General features: G+C 32.2%; 1 protein-coding gene across 3 annotated transcripts in view; it reads right to left on the bottom strand.

Annotated features, from left to right (window-relative positions):
- Positions 1–27457, bottom strand: part of PRKDC (protein kinase, DNA-activated, catalytic subunit) — a 153934-nt gene that overhangs the window by 95824 nt on the left and 30653 nt on the right. For all 3 annotated transcript variants that reach the window (XM_023496026.2, XM_023496027.2, XM_031946427.1), the window contains 11 exons: positions 27013–27176; positions 25744–25896; positions 21323–21430; positions 18906–19132; positions 13745–13839; positions 11596–11695; positions 9809–9942; positions 7649–7903; positions 5256–5479; positions 4015–4223; positions 682–814 (listed from right to left, as the gene is read on the bottom strand). In XM_023496026.2, coding sequence (XP_023351794.1) covers positions 682–814; positions 4015–4223; positions 5256–5479; positions 7649–7903; positions 9809–9942; positions 11596–11695; positions 13745–13839; positions 18906–19132; positions 21323–21430; positions 25744–25896; positions 27013–27176 — 1802 coding nt within the window. The remainder of the gene's footprint in view (positions 1–681; positions 815–4014; positions 4224–5255; positions 5480–7648; positions 7904–9808; positions 9943–11595; positions 11696–13744; positions 13840–18905; positions 19133–21322; positions 21431–25743; positions 25897–27012; positions 27177–27457) is intronic.

Raw genomic sequence — 27457 nt, 5'->3', positions numbered from 1 at the left:
AACATTAAGTTCAAAAGGCACAAGCAAACAAAATTTAATGGTTAATCACATTAAACAATATACATATTTATTTTAAAATACTCATGGATTTAAGTTTGAAATACAATCTTCTCTTTATGATCTTTCTCATGTATGGAACTGCTATTTAATGATGGTAACTTGACTAAAAATAAATTTGTAAAGGTTATGTATCTTGTTCTTTATGAGCAAATGTGTTTCTTTACCTTGCAAGGTGTTTAATTTGGTAATGCAAACTCATTTATATTTTCTAGGGTCAATTCTGCCCCAGTTGCCTAATTCTATATGCACACTACTACATATCTTTTAAAAAACTTATTAATTACTAACTTTCTAATTCTGTAAGTGAACACAGAATATTACATAGAGGATTTACATAAGTCCACCTGGAAATTTAACAACAAATATTTCAAGGAAAACTATCTGGCAAAAATTCAAGTTTTAAAACTTTACTTTCACTTTTAAATAAGTTCAACTTATCTGTTTGAGAGTATACCTGTGTCACTAAAAAGATAAAAGACAATACTTTAAGCATTTTTATAACTGGAAATAGACATTCTTCTTTATATATTAAAATTTCTTGATAAATAGCACAAATGAATGCAAAAATTCAATACAATCAAAACAACATATAAATCATTCATTTTCCATAAAAATGTTTACCTGAGACTCTACTGTAGAATGCAAAAGACCTGCTTTATGGAGTTGTTTACACGCTGACAGAAGAGAAGCCAGATTAGCTCTATCAAATCGAGCATCTGAATTATATAAATTAACAGCACAAATGACTTCAATGCTGACCAGGTAAGAAAAGAAAAAAACAAAACAAAATTAGTTTTTGATCTCAATAAATTCTATTAATACAATTTAGAAAAAGTGCTACATGAATTCATTTCTAGATTCATATTCTAGATAGAGCTAGATTACACGTAGCTAAAGTTTTGTCCATGCATCTTATTATTTATAGTTAATTTGAATTTAAGCTCTGAATTCATTAGCAAATTTAATTCATTAATTCAACAGATTGAATATCCACTACATGCAAGTACTTAGTCTTATCTTAAATAATTATATAAAATATAATAAGGGTTATATAAGATACAAAAAATATAGTAAAAAATGCAGAGGATTTAGGTGGAAGACTAGATATTTTTTCTGATCCTCATGACCTCTCTACACAAAAAAGGAATTATATAGCCCAGGATATCTAAAGCTCTGATGAGTTAACAGCAAAGAAGACTAATTTCTTAACCCTAACTCAGTATATCTCTACTCTATCCATTACAGTTCTTGGAAAACCAAAAGCCAAAGCTTGCTAGGCTGGAATGGCAGTGAATCTCTACCACACAAGAGCTCAGCCAAAAAATTGAGGAAAAGAGAGCCTTAAGGCAGAATATCTGTGAGGGGCTTTGTAAAACTCCACTACACCTACAAGAAAGAATACAGATTCCAACTAAGGCTAGTACTATCCTTACAGAAATCATTTGTGGCAGAGACTACGACTGGACAAATGTGAAATAACCCAGCATGGGAGGTGGCTGACAGGCCTCCAAAGTCCAGTCCTTTGGGAAATCACAATCAAAAAGGAAGTTGTTTTAAAGTGAACAGCAGGATATTAAAAGGAAAAGACTGCAATTATCAAAATTTTTGATAGGAAAAAAATCAGTTAAAGTAGATAAACCATTGGAGATATTAATAATAGAAGGGAATATATGGTCTCAAGATGAGATAAAAGTGAAGATATCTGTGAGTAAATGTTGCAACACAAAGGAAAATGACACCACCTGTGGAATCCCAAAGGTAGCATGGCCCCACGCCAGGATTTTCCTGAATAACTTAGAAGAGACATAATAAGAATTGTAAAATTAGAATTTATGGCCAATACGGCAGAAATAATTGCCAGAATATATTTAAATCTGCTGGCCTCAATGAAGTAACAAAAGAGGAGACAACTGACTATAGATGAAAATATAGAGAAGGGAAGGACAGTCTTGAAGAGGAAGAGTAAAAAGTATCAATGTTAAAAGAAAAATGATCACCATACAAAAAGACAAAAACAAATAAAACAAAACAAAACAAAAAAAAAAAAAAACCCCAACAAACATATTGATCCTAAAGGCAAGATCTAGAGAGACAAACTAAAGAACATGACAAGACAAAAACCCAAATGCTTTGTTTCATTAAAGCTTTTTATTTCCAAAACATATACATGGATAATTTTTCAACACTGAAAGAATACTCATTTTAAAAACATGAATTTGTTCCAACTCATACATTAGGGAATCAACATGAATTTTGAGCCAGGTTACATGTGACTGCTTATGCAAAAAGTACACTGTATAACTCAAAAGCTGCCATTACTCTGATGCTAACTTCTATAAGAAAACTTCAGGTTTTTGTCACAATAAAGAGCCATATTTATTATATGTCTTCTAATGCAAAAGTAAGTAACTGTAGGTGCAGAAGAGCTAACCCATTATGTCATCCTTGCGTTCTGTTCCCTAGTCCCCAAATTTGACTAGTCTAGATTTATGAGAAATTGGACTCAGGTAGAGCAACAGCTGGAAACATTGGACTGCTACTATTTATTGCTGTATTTATTTCTTCACCATTTAACGTGTATAAAACCGTGCTACTATGTTAAAGTTCCTAACCTTTTAAAAAATGTGTCATTGATGAAGTTATTGAACATTGTGTCTATATCCATTTTTCCCATAAACTTCTGGTTTTCATTGCTCAGTTTTGCACAGCTGGTACTTTTTTTTGAGGAACATGTCAGTTATAGCAAAATTGATCGTACAATAGTAGCAAAATTATGAAAGGTCTCAACCCTAAGCAAAATACTGTAATTTTTTATTTGACAAGGAAGCCATTTTGAATCAACAAGTTTATGTGACAAAAGATACATTTTTAAAGAAGAATAATGTGGCAGTGGCATATATGCTCAATTGGAAATAAGGAGTGACTAGAGGTGAAGACTCTAAATTAGAACAATTTAATCCAGTGTTCTCCAAAGTGGGAGAAATCATGGGATCCCTTAACTCGAAGAGATATGTGACCAGTCAACTGGAAGCTATGGAAATGGGTTATAATCTGGCTTTTCCTTAATAGATAATTGCAGGGCTTATCTCCAACACAATCAAAATCTATCCTTATCTGTACAGGCTCTCTCAACTCTGCACTATTCCTCTGTGGTACAATTTCTCAACCTATACCTTACTAAACCAGGCAAAATTCTCTAAAGATATTTATAATAAAACCAATATTCCCTAGGACTCATAGCATCAACAGCAAATATATCATTGAGAAAACTCTACCAATCTCTATAGGATATCCATCCCCTATTCTCTGATCAACTTCTGACTTGGTTCCTGGAGGGGCAGAATGAGTTAAAAAGAAGAATAAGTTGTAATCTACATTACAGAACTTGTTGTTTTATGTTTTATGTTTATCTACTCCCACTCCTTTTCCAAACTTCTGCATCACCACAGAGGGCACCAATCTCTTTCCAGAAAACCAAGTTCACAACTACAATGCCGTCTTTCAACATCTCACTTTCCAAAACCTATCCAATCAGTTGTCAATCATTTCTATCTCCACAACATCTTATATTTCTTCTTCTTCTTCTTTCTGCTTTAACTCTTTAATCTAAATCATGACCCTACATACAGCCCTCATTATCCTCTTGCCTGTAATTGCAACAAGGTACATGAACTGTACTTTGAATGGGAACAGCTAAGTCTTAAAAACAAACAGGTTTTAGGAAGGCAATAAATTTGGGTTTTAGTTGAATATACTACTGAAACATTCAGGCTGAAGTTGTCCAGTGAGAAATAATTTTTTACAGTGAGAAATAATTTATTCTAGTATTCATATACCTCATTTGAGGCATGACAAACACTGAAAATGTCACTCCTCATTTCTGGTCAGCAACATAAAATAATTTTACTGCAAAGCTATACTAAAGAAGTTATGATTTTTAATTTAAATGCATACCTTTGTGGTGTTATTCTTTTCTTTATGTTGATTTCTAAAGATTCCTTATATGGAGATTTTTTTAAGGCTTTCAGAAGATTCACACAGACATTGGGAAGATTATTCATCACTTGTACATCAGCTATGTTAAAACCAATACTTGACGGATCACATAATGTTTTGACCAACAGTTCCATAAAGTAAGCGTTAAGTAAATCCTTCTCAAGGAGCTGTAAAAATGTTTGAAATCAAACAAGTTTTGGTCAACAGTTACTAATATCTTCCTAACACCATAATTAAATTAATTTTATATTTGCAAAATTAGGCTAAGGATTTTTCCCTTTAAGATCATTGGATCATAAAATATTACACAAAGGACAGAATGAGGAGAGAAAACTAAATATTCAGCAACATTAGGTTTCTTCTTACTCTAGATAATGTGTATAATATGCAAAGGACAGAATGAGGAGAGAAAACTAAATATTCAGCAACATTAGGTTTCTTCTTACTCTAGATAATGTATATAATATGCAAATTTCATTTTTTCTTTTCAAAGATGATTAGCTCCTACAAGGCAACCCAAGAAATATTAAATAAGAACCTCTATTTAATAGATAATTTATAAATATCACTTTAAACTCAATGATTGAATAGAAATGAAAATAAATACAAAGGACTATTAAAATTGTTTCAATTGTGTTAACCCACTACATCCACTTCAATCATTAGATGACACAATTGAGTTTGATCTGTCACCTAAGCCCCTTTCACCAAAAGCTTTTTTTTTTTTTTAATAGCCCTGAAGGCAATCCCAAAAGATGAGTTCCAAAAGTAGTCTGGGCAATATGAGTATTACTAGAATAAATGAAGGGCTTCCAAAAATAGCTTAGGCAACAACAGCATTACAAATTAATAATAGTAGTCAACTTTTGAATGATAACCCTTTGAATATATAAATTTCAGTATTTGTTTTTCAAATATCTCACTACTTTTTCATTTAAATGCTTCTAGTTTTCACTTAAACAAGCAATTATCAAGACCATAGGATAAGATATCTTCTCCCAATATTACTTTTGCCCAATTCCTGGCAGTTTGATCCTAGATATCTATACACGCTTACAATTTCATTTGGTTAATTATTTAAGCTTTATTTTTAACCAGTGTGTTTAAAGAATTCTAAACTTGGAAAATGCTACATAAGTATGATTAATAAAATTACATTATAAAGGGCATCAATTAAAAAAACTTTTTGACATTCCTACCTTCCAAACATCCTGACAAGTATTTAGAAGCATCGAAGAAAATTCCATAATCCTGACCACAATTGTACACTTGCTGTAATTATATTCTTCTCTTTCTTGTGGGCTAAATACATTGCCTTTTATGCCAGTGCCAAAGCATTTTTCTGCGGCTCTAATATCATGAAGAGCAATATTTTCTAAGAAAAAGCCTACAGCTTTCAAAAATGAAGACTTTGCTTTTGTACCTAGAAATAATTGCATAAGACAATTATTATACAATTCTCTAGTTCAAAACAAGTACAAGTATTTTATTCTAAAGCCAAAAGAGCTTTCATAAAAAGATACAATAAAAGGAGTACTTTATTAGAAAAAGTCACAATTTAAGACATTGTGAACATTCCAAGGATAACCAGGATGAAGAAAAGATTATGAATTAATTCCACACAAGTATCAGCAGAAGGAACTAAAGATGTCTAGGCCTGATGAAGAGAAGACAAAGTGAGGTGAAAACAAAGTGGACATGTCAGCAACCTTCAATTACATGAAAGGTTGTCATGTGGAAGTATGATTAGATTTGTTCCACTTGGCTTCAGAGACAGTCACCAAAAGCAAGGTAACGAAGTTGCAAAGAGAACAATTTAGACCAGATGTCAGAAAACATTTCCTAATAACAGCTATCCATCAATGAAATGGACTGCCTAAGGTTCCCTTTCACTGGGGGGGGGGGGGGGGGGGGGGGGGGGGGGGGGAGAGGAGGAAGAGGGAGAAGGGGAGTGATTTCAAACAGAAGATGGGTAATCACTCATATATGCTATAGTAGAGATTTCTTTAGGGAGACATATTCCTATGATTCCTTTCAGTTTTAAAATTCTGTGCTTCTGTAATGGCCCAGTAAAAGTCAGAAAATGTAAAGTTTTCTCTTATCCTCCAAATAGTATTCAATTTCTGATTCTATAGTAAAAAATGTAAATTATAATAAGCTTTATGAAGAACTAAAAATATTTAATTAAAAGTACCAATAAAAACAATCAAATCTTAGAAAGCAATTTTTGAGCTTTGGAGTTCAGATTATAAAATTCTTTTAAAAAATGAAAATACAAACATCTCCAGCCAGTTCAATGGTAACATAATATACTATTAAGAACAAGAAAGGCACATTAAGAAGTCATTCAAAAATTTTAAATGTAAAGTGTTCAGAGAGCTTAATATTAATTTTGTAATCATGAAGTCCCCTAACTAAATGAAATACCTCTCTTTCAAATGGGGAATCCTGTCAATCTTTCTGAGACAACAGTGATTCTTCAATATTTTGGTCTCTGAATGATTGTAAATAAAAGACTCTGCAGACTATCTACCCAACCAACTTTCCATAAGCCAGATTTTTTTTTAAAGTTCCCTTTAGTCTACTTCTCTCCCAGGCATATATCCCTCCCTTCATGTATTTAAAAAAAAAAAAAAAAAAAAAAAAAAAAAAAGATGAAGACCAAGAAAAGGTGTCAAAATAAGTTATTTAAGAAGAAACAGGAGGAAGAAATAAAGATCTTTGGGATATAACCCCATTCAATTCCACTTTACTGCCTTCTCCATTTCTATTACTATTGAAAGCCTATTTCACCTCCCCCCACTAAGTGGCACAATTATTTAAAGCAGTAATTTGTTTATTTTGAATGACTGTGGAAAAAAATTCACAATCTGCCACTTCCTTTTTGTTCCATTAATGTTTGAGTGATTAATCTAGACATCAATATGTCAAATTCTTCAATTCAACCAAACACCAGGATATTCCACTTTTTATATATTTTCAGACCATGGACCACAAAAGAACAATGGACACATGAGATCTCAGTTCTACTTCAATCAACTCTATCATTTTCAAAGGAATAAATGATTTTAAGATATTAGCGAATTAAAACACAAGGACACAGAAAACAAGCCAAAAAATCAAAGGGTCCTGATACATTCTTTAATGTTATACAAATAAAATTTTGGAAACATAACATCCGGAAGTTAAAGTAGAACACTACTCATTAATTTCTCTAATTCCTAATAACTTAATAATTCAATCTTTAAGGATCTGTGATTTCATTGGTATGGGTACTCTTTCGCCAGTTTAGATCCAAAAGCCTTAACAGATGACTTTTATGAGCTAATAAGGCCAAAAAATTGACCAAGTCTCTTACAAGGAGCTTCCCCAAACTTAGGCAGGCTCCTGTGACAGGCACTAAGTTCACTGATCAGCCTTTACTTGAAGCTTCCAGCTTGGCAGCATCAATCAGAGGCACTGCTCTATTAGAATACTTTGGAGGTGAAGGGTCACATTTATTTCACATTTTTTAAACCTCTCAACAGAACTAAAATGGAATAAAAAATTTCCCAGAATAAAACCCAAAAATTACAGCCCAAATTTTACCTACCTAATATCTCTTGCGCTTTGATAGCTCTCTCTTCAATAAATGTATTATAACACTCCAAAGCTGCTAAAAGCATATCCATCCACTGCACAACAGCTCTTAAAGTAAAAGGTCCTTGCAAATCAAAGAGAGTAGGTTGAGCCAAGATTCCTGACAAATGTTCACTAGCATTGCCTGCTCCTTCAAATCTATTTATGAGGAAAGAAATGTCTTCTTTTTTGAGAATGTCAGTTAACCAACAAGATGGAGATCTGTTGCCTTAAGGAGAAAAAAAAAAAAGAATCAAGGTTTAATAATACCAGAATTTTTTTACATCAGAACCAAATCAGAAACATTTTACACAGAACCAAATTTTTGTTTCTATAATTATATTATTATGACTAATGAAAAGTAGCAAAAGAAGAAAAATAAAAATTTTAATACATTGGGAATACAGAACTAATCAAAACATAACTTCTTTTAGGTTTTATGAAATTTTAGAAAACTTTTCAGGCCTAAGGTCATAAATATATTACCTTATCCCTATACACACTTCTCTTTATATATAAATATATCTTTTTTGTTGTTGTTGTTCCAGACTTGTTACGTCACAGTGCAAGAAACTCAAGGAAAGTAAACTCCTTTTACCAATTCAAATGAACAATGGTTTTTTAACTTAACGTGTTGCTTAGGGCACTAAAAGGTTAAAATTTGTCCAGGACCACACAACCTGTAATATCAGAGATAGTATTTCAACCAAGATCTTCCCAATTCCAAGATCTATACATCTACACCTCTACAATTAAATACTACATAGTACTAATGAAAGTAAACCCTCTCTGTGACATCTGATAGTGATGACCATTTTGGTATGTGATACTCTCCATTAATGATGAGCAACTTTGATATTCATTCCCTCTCTGTGAGGCAAAAATTATTTTAAAAGAAATAATATGATCAAAAGATGGTTTTAGCTCCTATGTAAACAACTCTGCCTTAAATTCAATGCACACAGAAGTCATCTACAATTCCCACCATTGTGATAACATTGTCCTCTTTGAAAATGAAGGATGAACAACAATAATAAAATTTAAAAGTATCATCATATTAAAATATCATTTGTTTCTGTCAATTTCAACAAAGAAATATCTTATGAATTTCCTACTACAACTAGAAACTATCATTCATTTAAATTTTTAGAGAAAAAAGGGTCATCTACCTTCATACAGCAATATCTATTATTTTATAATTTCTTTTGGATATCTTTGATAAAGATTTATAAAGAATTTCACAAAGAAAACAATGTAGTATAATGGGAAAGTTCCTGGATTTGGAGTCCAAAGACTGGGTCCATAATAATATCTTTGCAACTTACAACACATAACATGGGAAGGCCAATGTTGCTCCCTGGGATACAAATTTCCTCTCATCTATAAAGTAAGGGAGGCAGACCAGAGAGGACCCCTCAAGTCCCTTTAGCATTAAATCTATTACCTATGAACTACAGGTATAAATGAAATTAACTGTTGATATTTCTTGTGTATCTCAGAAGAAATGAGGAACTGCTTTGATTCATGAACTGTAGCTTACCTGTAATAAAGAAAGTACCCAATAATAACAGTGAGTGAAGAATAAATTCACTGGCTTCATTAGAAAGCCATTTTTAATAATATAATTTAGTGGCAAGTATTTTCCTGCAAAGATTGGATTAACTTTTTTCTACTACTTTTTATTCCAAGTCTAAAACTCTTTAGTGATAGATATGTAGACATTTAGGGATATCACATGTTGAAATAGCACAGTATAATCACATTTATTTCATTAACTGGCTATTAAAAACAGTGCATATTAACTATATTAAATACTGTATGATCAGAATAGTTGTTTTTTAAGGTAAAATTAAGTGGGATACAAAAAGTGAAAATTGAAATTAAATAACTGAAAATTTAATTTTAAAAAGTTATAGAATTCAAAATTATTCCCTCAATATCACCATTCAGCAACAGCCATTTGTGCAGCTACTTAATTACAACTCTTTTTAATCAACAGATTTACTTTAAAAAAAAAAAAAACCCTACACACTAAATACTTACAGGCTCAACTGACATAAAAGAAAATTTTTTTAAATAAACTTCAACCTCTGCATTAATTAGCATGTTATTAACAAAATATTCAGCATCGTACCTGGTAGCAAAGGAACAAATTTATAAAAAAGTTCTATAGATTTGTGTCTGCACTCTGTTTGGGGGCGTCCACACTGTGCCAAAAGCCACTTCACCAGATCCAATAAACACAATGTTTGGACAGGTGGAAATCCACTGAAACAATAAAACAATAATTGCCAATTAGTGAACATTATTGACCCTAATCTTACTTTAAGACCCAAGCTAATATCTTTCAAAACTCAAAAAGCACACTGCCATCATCATTATAACTAACATTTATATAGTGCTTACAATATGCCAGGCATTGTACAAAAAACTTCACGATTATCATCTCACTTGATCCTCACAACAACCTTGCATGGCAGGTGCTATTATTATCCCCATTTTGCGGATGAGAAAACTGACAAAAGGGCTAAGGGTCCAAAATCACACAACAAATAGATGTCTGGGCCATATTTGAACTTGATCATATTCCGGACTCCAAGCCCAGAGTTCTGCTCCTTCTGACTCCCTGACTTTTCTCGGCATACTCCCATACCTAAAATACTCTTCCTCAATCTCTTCATTTCCTTTAATATTTGGCTCAAATCCAACTTTCTGAAGGAAGTCTTTCCTTATCTTTCGCACTGCTAGAGCTTTCCCCTTGAGGTTACTTTCCATTTGAACTATATATTTTGTATGCACTTTTTTCCTTCATGTTTACTCCCCCTTTAGATTATGAGCTCCCTGAGGGGAAAATCCACGCTTCTGCCTATTTTTTGTACTCCCTGTGATTAGAAAAGGACCAGGTATATAATAAGCATATAGTAAATTCTTGTTCAATGACTGACTTCTATCAGGGTCTTCTCTCCAAATATTACCCTAAGCTGAGAGCCTCATGACTTTTCATCTGGATATTAAAATTATCTATTAACTAGTCTCTCTTTAGGTTTCTTTTCTCTCCAATTCATCTTTCACACATCTACCAAAATAGTCTAAGGCATAGACCTGTGGCCATGCCTTACCATTAATCATTAACATTTACTGACTTCTTCCTGCATCAAAGATTAAATAGAAGTCACTTATGTTATCCTTTCAAATCTTCCAAAATCTAGTTTCTATTTACAATTGTTCTCTATTATTCTCCTTTACACATTCTATGTAATAGCGAAATTAGCTACTGAGCTTTTCCTCAAACTTGGTTTTATTCTATTTGTCTTCATGTCTGTGTACAGATAGTGCCCCATTCTTAATTCTAGCACTTAAAATCTACCTCTGACAGTCTCTGATTCACTCTTCACAATGGTGTTTTATTCACTTTGGCTTGTATTTATTTAATTACAAGATGAACTCTTTCATTAAAATGTAAGATCCCTGAATGCAGTCACTGCTATTTTTTGTCATTGTATCATCAATACATAAACACTTGAATTAAATTAAGTTGAATTATTAAAATATTTCTTTCATTCAATCAAATTCCATAATTATTAGTATTATATAATAAGGGGATGGGGACAACAAAAAAAAAAAAAGAGAGAGAGAGAGAGAGAAAGAATTTTCTTTCAAAAAGATCAAGTAAACTTAAACCAAGTATTTCATTCACACTACAAACCATAAAATCCTTTCCAGTGCTTGTTACCTTTAAAAGGACAATTTCAATATTTAAAAAAGGGGGGGAGGGGGGCAGCTAGGTGGTGCAATGTTCAAATTTGACCTCAGACACTTAACACTTCCTAGCTGTGTGACCCTAGGCAAGTCACTTAACCCCAATTGCCTTAGCCAAAAAAAAAAAAAAAGAAAAGAAAAGAAAAGCAGAATAGTACCAACCGAGGTAAACGTCGTTTTTTGGGCTTATTTAAAGTGATGTGCTTTTTTTCAATTATGCGCGTAAGGTGATCAATAGCATCACAACATTGTTGAATTGTACCTGTTCTCAAAAAAAAAAAAATTATATGCACAAAAACAATTTCAATAGGAATTTTATTATAAGAATGTAAATTCTAGTCTTGAAGGGACTCATCTACCTCATTTTATAGATGATGAAATTGAGTTCCAAAAAAGTTAAGATGATTGAATTAACCCAAATCATAGAGTAGCAGGGACCAGAGCCAAGATAGAAATTAAGATTATAAATCCAACCCTTTGTGTCACACCACTGTCTTCCTATTAATCATTTCCTATATTATTATTAAAGGGGAAAAGTATCCTTTTTTCATAAATTTTGCTATTTCCCAAACTTTCAAATGTTTTCAATACATATAGAATCTCTTATGTCCATCCTTCAATCAGAAAATCACAAACTGTCAAAAAGGAGCATATTTTACTATTGATGATAGTTGAGGACAATAGAAAAGCATTTCAGCTACTTTAAAGACAGTAACACTTCACTTATCTATCAAGTAAAAATACTGGTAATATCAACCATCCAGAGCTAAGATGTAAAATGAGTAACAATAATAACAACATCAAGCATTTAAACAATTCTTCATGGTTTGCAAAGCACTTTACAGAGACTAGATCTAGCATCAATAGTCTCCTTCATTTTGCAGGTTAAAGCTTAGAGAGATTAAGTTATTTGCCCAAGTTCATACAGCTCAATGATATTCATTGACATTTGTCTTCCATTTGCTATTATTTTTTCCTGATTTTTATTTTGGGCACCTCTTGTTCCCCTTCTGTGGAAGAGAGACTTAAGTTACTAATCTGATTATAGATATTTATTGTGTACCTTGTATGTGTGAAGTACATTATGCAGAACAGAAGGTATAAGTATATAAAATACATGCCCCACAATAGAGAAAACATGGTTATTCCATTAAGATATTACACATAGTTACTACTGGGCTTATATCACAAAGAGATATTAAAGAAGGGAAAGGAAGCCATATATACAAAAATGTTTGTGGCAGCCCTTTTCATAGTGGCTAGAAACTGGAAACTGAATGGATGCCCATCAACTGGAGAATGACTGAGTAAATTGTGGTATATGAATGTTATGGAATATTATTGCTCTGTAAGAAATGACCATCAGGATGAATACAGAGAGGCTTGGAGAGACTTACATGAACTGTTGCTAAGTGAAATGAACAGAAACAGGAGAGCATTATACACTTCAACAATAATACTATATGAGGATCAATTCTGATGGAAGGCAATGAGAGGATCCAAATCATTTCCAATTGATCAGTGATGAACAGAACCAGCTACACCCAGTGAAAGAACACTGGGGAATGAGTGTGGACCACAACATATCATTTGCTCTCTTTCTGTTGTTGCTTGCTTGCTATTTTGTTTTTATTTCCAAGTTATTTTTTAACCTTCTTTCTAAATCCGATTTATCTTGTGCAACAAGATAACTGTATAAATATGTATACACATGTTCTATTTAACATATACTTTAATATGTATGGGACCGCCTACCATCTAGGGGAAGAGATGGAGGGAAGGAAGGGAAAAGTTGAAACAGAAGTTTTTGCAAGGGTCAGTGTTGAAAAATTACCCATGCATATGTTTTGTCAATAAAAAGTTATATATTTATTTTTACATATATATATATATAAATATACATATATATGTATGCATATAAAGATATTACACACAAGTGAAGTTTTTAGATAACTGAAGCTTTGGCAAGTTAAAATGTTAATTTTTTTTTAATACATCCACTTAAAAAAAAAAAAAACTTCCTAAAATCTCTTCCTGATTAAACAGGGTTTATCACCAGAAGTTTAACCACAGGTAAAGATTTTTTTAAGCCAAAACAACTTATTAAAGTGTTTCATAAAACATACAAGGGTTATACAATGCCTTGTTAAAAGAAATAAAACTAAATTTTTAATCCCAAGCCTAAGAAAATATTTCATTTTTAAAGGGCTACTTTATGTTCACCTGAAACATTTTTATCACACTGAAAATACTCAATATTACTATATTAATAGTAATAAAAATAAAACTTTTTCTACAAAGTACAACCTACCTAAAGATTTTTCATCTGCATGAGTTAAGGCCAAACTTTCCATATAAATAACTAAAGCTTCAAAGACGAACTGTTCTACAAGGGCCTCCTCTTCTCTGTAAAATAAACAAATAGAAATATAGCAAATAAGAATCAAATAAAGTAATAGAATAGAGTAAATAAGTAAATGGAATATAGTAAATAAGAGTAAAGAGACCTAAAAGTAAAATAATTTTAAAATATATGTTAAGTTGAAGTATTGCCTCAAAAGTAAAAATTTCAAAAGCAGGTCATTAGACTAAGCCCCAATTACAAAATACCTCAAACAATGGCAAAGTAACTGACATCTTTGTAGGGTGCTTAAAAGCTTACAAAGTGCACAAACATATGCATTTGATACAACCTTTCCAATAACCCCACAGTTCAAATTTAGCTGTGAAATAAAAGATGTACAATTTTTTCCTGCTTAACAACTGTTTGAAACTAGCCATTTAATATTACCCGAAGAATATCTGTCTTAAAAATCAAGGAAAGACATTTTTTTCAGAAAATAATTTTGAAGTTATTTTTTAAAAGCACATGAAAATTTCCAAAAGCAATGTGGCACACACTCCTATTCAATTCTTAGCCCAGGTCACTATCCTTTTACAATGTTTTTCCAATTAAAAAAAATGTGCTGATGTGACATCTTCACAGACTGTCCATGAAATTCCATGTTACAAAAGTTAGAACACTGGCATTCATGGATTTTCCTGTGTCACAAAATTCTGTACTCTTCTGAATTATAATGGTTCTTCATTAGAAGGTTTTACAATGTTATCCCCAAACAGAAGTTGCTGAAAGATAAAGTAAATTCAATTTCCAGTTGGAAATTGCTTCTCCATGGCAGGAACATGTCAGGTAAGCAGCACATCTCCTTTATTTGTTTATATTTAAAATATTTATGAGAAGAGGATCAATGAATATTTATCACATTCAAATTATTAAAATATCTTTCATGTAATTGTTATACAATTTTAACATGATAGGAGACACTGAAGGAGAAACTTTATGGTAACACTTTGTTCTATAGAATCAAATGCTTTTTTTTTTTTTTAACAATAAAGCAATAAAAAGCACAGGAGGATATAACATTCTCTTCACTTTTTAATCAATAATGTGACTATAAATATTTGGTCTGCTGTGGAATATCATTTGTAAAAGTATGCCTGTTTCTTTTTTATGCCACCTATAAGACAACCTTCAATATTCTTTCAGTGATGCCACATGTCTGAGAAGTATGCAATATGCCAATCTTGGATTAAAGTTAAAAATGACCCAAAGTAAAGATACTAATAAAGAAGAGAAAATTAATCAGGCTCATACAACGAACAGTCTCCACTGGTATCCATACAATAATGTAGAGACTGAGAAAGACGATGTATTCTGGAATATTAACCTCTCCTCTTTGAAGAACTCTCTACAGAGAATTTGTGCAGACAAGAATTACAGAGGATGAAGAATGGGCCCCCTGTGATCTCTCCTGACAAAAACAAAGGTATCCATCAAAGATATAAAGAAAATTAAGGTATAAATCTCAAAAGATATTTAAAATAAAAATGAGCATGAAATTTAATAAATTAAAAAAAATAAACCTTATTTAATAAAATCAGAGAAGTTTCAAAATATGCTGCCCTACAAAACATAATTAAAGCTAGTATTTTGGCTAAAGACTCTAAAAATACATGATTTCTGAAATTCCTTGACATCATTTCCTGATTGTTACTGCTGAATCTGTATCTCAAAGAGATCATAAAAAAGGGAAAAGGACCCACATGCATAAAAGTGTTAGAAGCAGCTCTTTTTATGATGGCAAGGAATTTGAGGTTGAATGAATATCCATCAGTTGGGGATTGACTGAATAAGTTATGATATATGAATGTAATAGAAAATTACTGTTCTATAAGAAATGATCAGCAGCATGATTTCAGAAAAGTCTGAAAAGACTTACATGAACTGATGCTGAGTAAAGTGAGTAAGAACCAAGGGGACATTGTACATGGCAACAACAAGATTATGATGATAAACTATGATGGAATTGGCTCTTCTCAGCAATTCAGTGATCCAAGATAATTCCAACAGACTTGGAATGTCATCCACTTCCAGAGGAAGAACTATGGATATTGAATGTGGATCAAAGCATACTATTTTTACCTTTATTTTTTGTTTGCTGTTTCTTTCTCGTGGTTTTCCCTCTATTGTTCTGATTTTTCTTTCACAATATGACAAATATGGAAATATGTTTAAAATGACTGAACAAGTATAATCTATATCAAATTGCTTGCTTTCAAGAGAGAAGGAGGAGGGAGAAAAAATTTGGAATTCAAAATCTGACAAAAAATGAATGTTGAAAATTATCTTTACATGTAATTAGAAAAATATTATTAAGAAAAAAAATTTCATTACATTTACATATCACACAACTTGTTTATCCATTCCCTAACTGTGGGTACTTCTGCAGATTCTCTGTTACTTCAAAAAAAAGCTATAAACAGTTTTTGTACCTCGTTCATTTGTTTTGCACAGAACTAATGTCCCTGTAAATTTACTATCTCTTTAATTTCCTCTTTACCCCTTTTCCTATTTCCCTGTGAAATGTATTGCTATACCCAACTCTATCTTCTTTCTTCTGATTACATTCAGATGAGGGATTTAAGTATCAACTGCTCTCCAGTACCCCTCTCCTCCTTGTTGTTTACACAATATCTGCTTGTGAACCCCAAATATATGACATAATTGTCCATAGCTTTCTTTTCCCATTCCCCTCAATGTATTCTTTTACCACTCTCATTCTGTTCTTAAGATCTTCAGGACAGAACTTGAACTAGACAGAATTAAGAGTGTATGATTCTTGAAGACAAATTTCAGAAGGGATACATCTATTGTTTTCCCTTAATTGAATGCAAGCAGTTTATCTTTATTTGGTTCATTATCATTATCCTTCGCCTTCATATGTTTCTCTTCACTCCTGTTATAGCTCTGGATTTTTTTTTAATAGGAATACTTGGAAATCCTGTGTTTCATTAAAGTTCCATTTTTTGCCTTGTACTTCATTTTGCTTAGTAAGTTGTTATTGGATGTAAGCCCACAGATGATGGAATATTAACCTCTCCACTTGATTATAGTTCTGGCTGCTAAGTCATTATTATCCTGATTGCCTTCTCAGGATTTAAATTCTTCCTTTCTGACTGCTTGGAGTCTTATTACTTTGACCTGGAAGATCTGAATTTTTGCTGTGATGTTACTGGTCATTTTCATTTGGGGGAAGGAGGAGGTTAACAAGATGACTGGGAGATTCTTTTTATTTTTACTTTGTCCTCTGTTTCAATGAGAGCTGGACAATTGTCCTCTTTAAGATTTCTTGAAATATGTGTAGGTCATTATATTCAGACAATTCAGTGATTTTAAAATCTTTTCTCCTCGATCTGTTTCCCAGGTCAATTGTTTTTGCTATGAGATAACATATACTTTCTTTTTTTTCAGCCTTTTGGCTTTGTTTTAATATTTCTTGTTGTCTCATAGAGTCAATGGTTTCCATTTGGTCCATTTCAATTTTCAAGGTGTTTGTTAACTTTGGGAAGATTCTGTATGTATTGTGCCAACCTATTGATTCTTTTTCCAATCCTTTCTTTCATAGTTCTCATTTCTTTTCTTATTTCCTAATTCCTATCCTCAAGAGTTCTTACTCTACTTATAAAAATGTTTGTAATTTTTCTTAAACCTTTAGCTTTATATTTTCTAGGAATTCTAGTTGAACTTGTGCCCAAGATATATTTTTCCCTGAAGCTTTGCTTATAGATGTTTTGGAGTTTGGGGGGGTTTGTGTTATGAGTATCCCTGCCATCATAATAGCTCATTATAGTGAGATTCTTTTTGTTTCTCCATTTTTCTAGCCTACTTCCTGACTTCAAAATTTGTATTAGGTCTGGACTCTGCCATAATTCTGGAAGGAATGTTTATAGTCTGGTACTGTTACTGCTTTCTTAGAGTATATAGTCCCTACTATGGGTCAAGCACCATGCTAATATTTGTAGTATTTTACAAATATTACCTGATTCAATCCTCACAAAATCCCTGAGAGGTTAAAGACTATTATTATTCCTATTTTACAATTGAGGAAAATGAAGCAGTCTGAGGTAAAATGACTTACCCTGGTTCATACAGCTAGTGAGTGTCTCTGTCCAGATTTGAATTCTGGTTTTCTTGATTCAGGCACAATGCTTTAACTACTATATCATCAGCTAGCTACACTATCTGAGAAATGTAAAAATTCATTGTATAGAAGAAAACATGTTTTTTTGGACATGATTAATGTGGAAATACATTTTGTTTGACTATATATTTCCAAAGTAGTTTTGGTTTTTTTGTTTTGGGTTTTTATTCCCCTCAATAGGAGGGGATGAGGCAGGGAAAGAGAAGGCAAATTTCTGTTGATTTTGAAAAAAGAATATCATAAATATGTGACGGGGGAGGACAGGGAGAGAGAGAGAGAAAGAGACAGAATCGAGAGAGAGAGTATAAATAAATAACCAAGTTTGGTCTCATCAAGAAAGTAAAAAAGAAGCCCAACTTAGAAGGCACCTTGAATACTTCTTTAAGGAGATCAATGATTATGAGTATAAAACACTAAAATTAATGTCAGACTTCTTAAATGTGTTGGTCCTCCTGACTCCAAGACTGGTGCTCTACCCATTGCACTATCTAGCTACTATCTAGCTGCCCCAGGTAATTTTTCCTGAACTTTTTTTTTCTCTTTCATATTATTTATTAAGCTTGCTAGGTTACTTAGAGTCCATTTCTTAAACTGCTTCTTGACCTTATAGGAATGTATATCTATATTATATACCTGAGATCACATAAAAACTCCTCAGGTGAAAAGAGGTTGAGAATGGAAAAAGTTTAAAAAGCCCTGCTTCTTAGGAAGAGAGATATACTAGAAAATGTATATGTAAAGACAAGAAATATTAACATTTTTAAAAAATATGTATGTGTATAATACAGTCATATATAATGCATAGTAAAGCATAATGTATAATATAGTCAAATAGTCAAACATATATCTGGATAAGAATTAATCCCAAATCATTTTTTTGAATAATTGTTTAAATGCAGAAAAGATTATACTCAATTTTTCTTTACTTACCTAAATTCCCTATAGATATTGTTAAAAGCAAGTGCAGCTCCTAGTCTCTTAAAAGCATTGGGGTGAAGTGCAAAACTATAGAGACGCTTAAAGAGTGATTTAGTGTTCACAGGACTTTTCTCTTGCTGCTGAGGTGTGGTCTGTTTAATGGACCATTTTAAAAACTCTCTAACACACTGACCACAAAAATCTCTCAAGGTACTGTCAACAGGATCCACTATGCCATCCTGGAACAAGAACAAATTATTTTGTTAGTAAAACTTTTATTTCCATGTCACTGAATCTTTATTTAAATAGTAGAAGTAACTTTAGAAATCCCTAAATTCAATCCCCTTATTTTACTGATGTGGAAATTAAAGTCTAGAGAAGTATGACTCTTGGTTAGGGACACTCAGCTAGTTAGAATACACAAGTCAAACTGAAGTCTACTTGACTCCAAATTAAATGCCTAGCTGCTTCACACTAAAAAAAAAAAAAAAAAAAAAAAAAAAAAAAAAAAAAAAAAAATTTAATCAAAATAATTATTCATACATAATTTTTATAATAAATTCAATGCCAGCACTTTTTCTATGTCAACAGCTATTCTTCTGAAAAAATACATGAGAGAATGTAAGCACCAGAGCAGCAACAAAAGCCAATAAATGTGCACAGAACTCCAATCTCAGAACTATCCTCCAGTTCCCTCCCTGACACATACTGATTTTATCTTAATGTCCATGTCTGGCCACTCTCTAAGATTATTAGAAGCAAGTAGAGTGGAAACTTACACTGACAGAGGTTTTTTTCATCCAAAAACTCCCTAGTACAATGAAATAGGTTCTGTCCATATCTCTATATCCATATCCCATACCTCTCCCCATATCCTTCTCTCTTTCCATTCTTTTTTCCTTCTCTCTTTTTTCTCTGTCTTTCCTTTCCTCACGCTTTCTCCACATAATCTATACATATGTGTAAAATTAAAGGTAAATAAGTTCCTTTGGGATTGTCTAGTAGTGTCTGTAAGCAGCATCAGGAAACTGAAACAGTCAGAGGCTTATCCAACCTAAGGATTAAATGAATTGGTTAAAATGGATTATTAAAAATAACTGGAGCTATTCAAAGACAAAAATAAAGCCATCATTGCTCTCAAGGAATGTATATTCTCTCAAGGGAAACAACATTTGTAGGTGTGTTTAATATATATTAAAAAATTATACAAAGTAAAAAACAAAGTAATTTGGAGAAGGCAGCCCATAGCAACTGCCATCAGGAAGAGCTTCATTTAGGAAGTAATACTTGAGTGGAGCTTGGAAGAAAAGTAGTCATTCTACATGAAGTATTTATTTTTATAATGGGCAAGTCCTCATCCTCTTGTCAATGTTCTCCATCCTGACTTTTAGGCTCATTCCACCAAAACTGCTCTCTCCAATTATTAGTTATAACAATTCTTTGCATGATAGCATCAGAGGCCTTTGGCAGCTGTGACATCTGTATGAAAGATGGTCTGGAGAGGGAGAAACCTGAGGGAAAATTTCTTGTCCAGAAGTTCACTTCTTTTCCCAAGTCACATCCCCTCACATTCTAGCCATCATCCTCATCCCTCTCCAATTAAAACCTTGGATTCTGGACTTGAGACTCTAAGAAGTTAATGCTCACCAGGTCCAGAACCAGACTACTTCCCCAGCAGCAGGCATTTTTCTCTTTCTTTCTTTCTAGCTCCCTTTTATGTACTGTTTTTACCCCAAGCTCCCTGAGGGCAGGGACTCTCTTATATTTCTAACTTTAGCCTGATATCTGGCACACAGGAAACATTTAATAAATGCTTTATCACTCATTCTTTTATAAAGACCAATTAGAAAGCTCCTGCAGTAGTTCAATTAAGAGGAGATAAAAACCCAAACTAAAGTGATGGCAGTGAGTGAAGAGAAAGGGTCAGATGAGAGATGTTGTGGGATCAAAATCAATAAGACTGGGCAACTGAATTAAGTGGGTGTCTGGAGTGCTGAAGAGTTGAGGACAAGTCCCAAACCTTGCTTTCTGGAAGAAGAGAAGTATCCTGAACAGAAAATAGAAGTGTTCTGAATAGAAATAGGGAAGTTAGGAAAGAGTGAGTATGGGGGAGAAATAATGAGTTCTGTTTAAAACAAATTCAACAGTTATCTTTTGATTTGATTTAGATTAAACCTTAACCTATTTGTAAATATTTTCTTTCCACAAAGGAAAATTAAAATTCACAAACAAGGAATTTTGACTCATTGAAATAGATTTTTTGGTTCCTTAAACAAAATAAAATATTTTAAAACCCATATGACCATAGAAATTAGGAAGAAAAAGAAATTATTTTGGTCTCTTTAACAATCTATCTCTGTTAAAAAGTCTAAACAAAAAATTTATGTCACTGGCCAATAGGAAAAGCAGAGAAATTAGTTGCTACCTACCAGAATGGTTTCTAGTAATGTCATCGTATCCTGACTCTCAAACTTCTTGTTATTGGTGAACCAGTGAATTAGTTGCATGACAAGTGGTTCATACAGTTGCCTTGTTACCTGAATCATAAAATAACAAATGTACATTACATATATCTGCATCTTTTTCTTCAAATAATTGTCTTGGAAATAGCCATTTGCTATTGCCAAAAAGGTCAGAGTATTACTACATCATCACAGCAATAAGCAGCCCAGAAACCATAAAATTATAATATTTCAGAAGTCATTTCATCCAACCCTTAACTGAAGCAAAAAGTCTTTCTACAACATTCTTGACATCCTCTGTTTAAAGGCCTATAGTGATAGGGAGCTCACAACCACAAAAGGCAAGTTACTCCATTTTTAGACATTTCTTACTTTCAGGATATTGTTGTTTAATCAAAACTAGAGTAGAAGAGATAATTTCCATAATCTATAATTAAACCCAGTAACTCTAATTCTGCTCTAGAAAGTCTGATAGAATAAAATTCAGTTCCACATGAACATGTTATTTGAAGACAACTTTCATACTCCTAAGTCTTCAGTCTAATTCCTTTAATAATTCCTCACATAGCACAATTTTCAGCCCTTTATCATTCTCACTGCAGCATCCGGACACATTCCAATTTGCCAATGTTTCTCACATAATGTTACATGCAGAATGAATAGAATACTCCTGGTGTGATCTGACCAGGATAGAATACAATGAGCTTATTTGGATACTACACTTGTACTGGTACAACTTCAACTTTTTGGGGCAACTACGTCATTAAAAAACAAAGAAAGAAACAAAAACCACCCTCTTTTCCTAATAATTACAGCTTAGATGTAACATATGGACCCTGTACTTATTCTATTAATTCTCTGAATCTGAGCACAGTATCTGATTTCTAATGTTATTTAACTGAATTTCATGAAGATTTTGTCTTTCAACATCTTTCTGAATCTGGATTCTAACAGTTAAGCAATTAATTATCCCTCCCTGCTACAAATTTGGTAAATGTGATGTTACAACTTTATCTAAATCAATGAGTTCGTTTAAAAAATGAACAAGATACGATCAAGAACTGCAAACTGTGTGATTAGCAGAAAGCAAAATTTCAATCAATTAGAATAGAATTTTCTCCAGGGGAGATTCAAGAATCAATTCAGTCCCTGGGAAGCAACATTGACTGGGTATGACTATCTCATATTCTACTTAATTACATACTATTTTGCAGCATTTTTCCCATCTTGTTTCATTACAAAAGCACAAGAGACTTATCAAATGTTCTGGCAAAATTATTTCACTCAAGAGTTTCAATATTTCCCCAATCTACTAGTCCAGCAAAAGTATCAAAAAGATAGGCCAGTCAGGTATACTTTGTTCTTAATAAATCTAGGGATCCTTCTTTCCAATTATAAATACTCACAAAACAATCAAATTTAATTATGTGTTGCTATAGTCTCATTATTGGATTCCAAAGAGATCAAAGAAGAGGGAAAAGGACCTATATGAGAAAAATGTTTATACTAGTTTGGAACTGGAAACTGAATGGCTTCCTATCAGTTGGGGAATGGCTGAATAAGTTACACAATATGAATGTAATGGTATATTATTGTTCTGTTAGAAATGAGCAGCAGGCTGATTTCAGAAAGTCTGATGCTAGTGAAGGAAGCAGAACCAAGAGAACATTGTACACAGTAACAAAAAGGTTATGGGATGATCTTCCCAACAAAGTGGTGATTTAAAGCAATTCAAATAAGTCTGGGAATGGAAAATGACATCCGCATCCAAAGAGAGAATGATGGAGACTGAATGTACACCGAAGCATAATATTTTGACCTTGTTTATTTGTTTTTTTTTCCAAGTTTTTTCCCTTTTAGTCTAATTTTTCTTGCATAATATGACAAACATGGAAATGTGTTTAAAAGAATTACAAAGATTTAATTTATATCAGATTGTTTGCTGCCTTGGGAAGAGGGGAGAGAGGGAGCAAGAAAAATTTGGAACACAAAGTTACAAAAATGAATGCTGAAAACTATCTTTGTATGTATTTGAAAAAATAAATACTATAAAAAAACAAAAAACTAAAAAAATTTTAAACTCAATGTTTAAAATTGCTTTTACATGTAATTGGGTGAAAAATAAAACACTAATAAAATAAATGTTTAATGAATAAAATTTAAAAAAAAGAATCGCGCTGGGCAATTAAAATCAATTTGAATTACAGTTCCAAGAATTTACCTTTTCCTTTTTGTGAAAATTGGGAAATTATATATCTCTAGTTTTCCAGCCATTCCTTAAAGATCATAGACCAGCACTAATGCATTGCTGGTGAAGCTGTGAAATGATCCAACCAATCTGGAGAGCAATTTGGAACTAGGCCCAAAAGGCTATAACACTGTGCATACCTTTTGTCCCAGCAGTGCCTGGGTCTATATCTCAAGAAAATCATAAAGGAGGGAAAAGGACCCACATATGCAAAAATGTTTGTAGCAGCTTTTTTTTATGGTGGAAAACAACTAGAAAATGATAGGACATCTAAATAAGTTATGGTATATGAAAGTAATGGAATATTACTGGTCTATAAAAAATGATGAACAGGCTGATTTTAGAAAAGTCTGGAAAGATTTATATGAACTGATGCTAAGCAGAACCAGAATATATTGTACACAGTAACAGCAAGATGGTGCAATCATTATCAATAAGAAAGACTTGGTTCTTCTCAGCGGTTCAGTGATCCAAGGCAATCCCAAGAAACTCTGGATAGAAAATGCCATCTGCCTCTTTGGAACTATGGAATTTGAATGTAAATCAACACAGGTTATGTTAATTTTTTCCCCGTTTTTTTCCCTCCTTTTCTCAGATTTTTCCCTTTTGTTCTGATTTTTCTCTCCCAACATGATTCATAAAGACATGTCTATTTAAAAATGTATAACCAGAAAACACACATATCCAAAAATACAACATGAACTATTTCACTTTTCTATTTGTATCCCTCGCACTTAGTGCCAGTCCTTGGCTCATAATAATCTGAACGAATACTCATTCATTCATTAAAAAAAAAAAAAAAAAAAAAAAAAAAAAAAGGTCATAGACCAATTAAATAATTACATCTCATGATTTTTGCAGTGATCTAGAATATCATTTGTTCAGGGAAGAGTTTTAAACTTATTTAAAGCAGCTAAGTAATTCTTGCTACCCTCTCAAGATATACATTTCAACTTTCTCTGGGATATGTTTAATCATTCGATTGAAAAGACAGAAACAAAGGAGAAATTTATTCAGTATTTTATTTTCCCTGTTACATGTAAAAAACAAACTTTTCCATTCATCTTTTAAAATTTAAGTTCTAGATTCTTTCTCTATGATTCTTCCTGAGAAGTATTTTCTCTTATTCTTTTATTTGCTGAAAACATATTATGCTGTCTTGCATTTTTCACAAGCTTCAGTTCAACCTTAAATTTAGCCTTTCTGACACTAAGTTCATAGGTCCATGCAAATCTTTTATATATTTCCTTATTATTCTCATTCAAACTTTTATATTTGTCCTTTCAAGCTGAATTCTAAAAATTAAGCTCCTACAGTTAACTGCATGAATCTTTTTTACATTCTCATCTAGATTGCTCAAAAACATTTCTTTAAAAATCTCCTTCTTGAGCTATCTTTCCTTTGAGAATTTCAGGCAATAATATAATCTCCATGAACTTTTACATTCAAACTATGGGAAATTCAAATGGTAGCTCCTAATGCAATTTTTAATAGAGAAATAAATTTTACCTAACAATTACCTATTACTTTTCTTTTTCTGGTTTAATGCTACATTGAATAGAAGTTTCTCTAGCTATTTAAACAAGGGAGGGCTATACAAGGTCAACTGCTTCACTTTCCTTCCCAAGATATTTTGGAGTTTACTGGCTAGCTTTCTTTCTTAAGGACAATGTCTTAAACCAATATTATTCTAATTGGCCACCAATAAATCCTAGGTCAAACCCCAATAATGGGTCATTATTTTGGGTCCAGATTTATTCAGATTGAATGTAAATAGCAATCAGAAAATTTTTGCTTTGGTCAGAAATCCCCATGAGTCTTCCTCTCCCAGATTCATTCATTTATTTAGATCTTTTTTGGACTAGGTGAAAGAGGAGATTCTTTGCCTCCATTGCTACCTAGCCTTAATTACTGAATGGGTACAGCCTCAGTCAAACTGAGACCTATTGAAGATCTTAGCTTAAAAAGGCCAAGGTCTCCCACTGCATTCAGGATCATCTCCAATTCTTTATCTATAAAAGATAGAGCTTTCCATTATTTTATTTCACATAAATAAGTTAGACATGAAAACATCACTCTGTTCATATGTCAAGGTTATTTTATTACATAATTTGGAATTAAAAATAATTGATCTATTTACCTGATCTACATCACAGGCAAGTCGAAATAGCACAGGAAACGTCTTCTTATATAGCTGATACATGGGTGGGGGGCCCAGCTTTCCTTCAGGTATCTGGGATGCCTTTCCCAACATAAACATAACCATGCTATGTAATAGTTCACAGGCTGCAATCTAATATAAGCAAAACAAAAATTATCAAAATTGTATATACCAGTACTATCAAAAAATAATTTTATAGCATTTTGTAAAATTAAAGTTTAAAATAAACCACAATAAAACCAAAATTTTAAATATGCAAGAGAAGCACTCTATAACTCAAATATAAATTTAGAGATACTTTGTGAAAATATAGAACTATTGCTTTTGTTCATTTCGATACTTTTCTGCCAAAAGATCTAATTCAAAAACTCTTAAAAGGACAAATATATTTTAGTCAAGAACCACATAAATTCCATTTATACTTGATAAATATTCCTTGTTCTTTAATCATTCATCTAATTTAAGCAGATTAAAAATATATATCTGTTCATTTTTGGTTACTAAAGAAGCTGAATCATATAAGAGACATATAACACAGCCAGAACAATAATGTTTTAAATTTGAAGTTATCTGCCTTTTAAATTGTCTTTTCTAAAAAATTACCTTTATGTTAAAAATATGCATATGTCCTTGCATATTACATTTCTACCACAGAGTTTTTGATAGACTCTTATCTCAAACAATCTGTGATCCCACTGATGTGAAAATTTCCTTCAACTACAGATGTTCCAACTTATCCATAACTGTCCACTTAGTGTAATTTTTATCCATGTCCTACCATAAACTACAGATGAGAAAGCCAATGTGATATGAGGACTCTCCCCATACCCAATATAAATATTTTTTCTCATATTTTCTTCCATATTTTTCTTTTCAACTATCATCAAAATTTGGCTTTTGTTACTACTTTGGAGAGGTAAATTAATGTATTTTCAGATAAATGCCCAGTTTAAAAAAACCAACAATTATTACAATGGAATGGCTGGAATAGATTCCCCTTCTTAAATATTTGCTTGTGGTTTTAATTTTATTTTATTTAGTATTTTATTTTCCCAGTTACATGTAAAAATTAATCTTTTACATTCATCTTTTAAAATTTAAGTAACAAATCCTTTTTTCCCCTCCCCCCTCCTGTCATTGAGAAAGCATTGCTTGTTATTTTTTAAGAAAAAGCTTCGTAGTCTTTAAAAGCTCACTTAAAATAATATCATTGAAACAAACAAAAAAAAAAAAAAAAAAAGAAAATACTTTAGTTTGTCTGTCACTAGATGAAAGAGCCAGTTCTGTGACCCGAGGCAAAAATACATCCAAATATATTACAGGCTTCATTTCTGCAAATGGTACTGCAAAGCTCAGTTTCTTCTCTGAATCCCAAGCCAAACATTTCTTCATAATTTCATCTGAGGAAGCAGCTATTAAAAATTTGAAATATATATATATTACATAGAGTCATAATCTAATACTGAAAAAGTATTACACACTTAGGAAATTAAAACAGAGCATACCAAGAAGAGCTTGAATGAATACAGAAAGATTTTTTAGGTAGGATAGTTATTGTGAAGAATAAAATGGTCTAAAATTTCACTTTATACTAGGATCTGAAACATTTTTGATATTATTATTTCAACTGTAAGCACTTTAAGATGGCAAAATTAGCTCAATAAGATTTCTTTTTAGAAGAAAAGCTGGAATA

This window comes from Sarcophilus harrisii, chromosome 1, assembly GCF_902635505.1.
Source record: "Sarcophilus harrisii chromosome 1, mSarHar1.11, whole genome shotgun sequence".
In the NCBI taxonomy this organism is placed as follows: Eukaryota; Metazoa; Chordata; class Mammalia; order Dasyuromorphia; family Dasyuridae; genus Sarcophilus; species Sarcophilus harrisii.
This window is presented reverse-complemented; position numbering and strand designations above follow the sequence as displayed.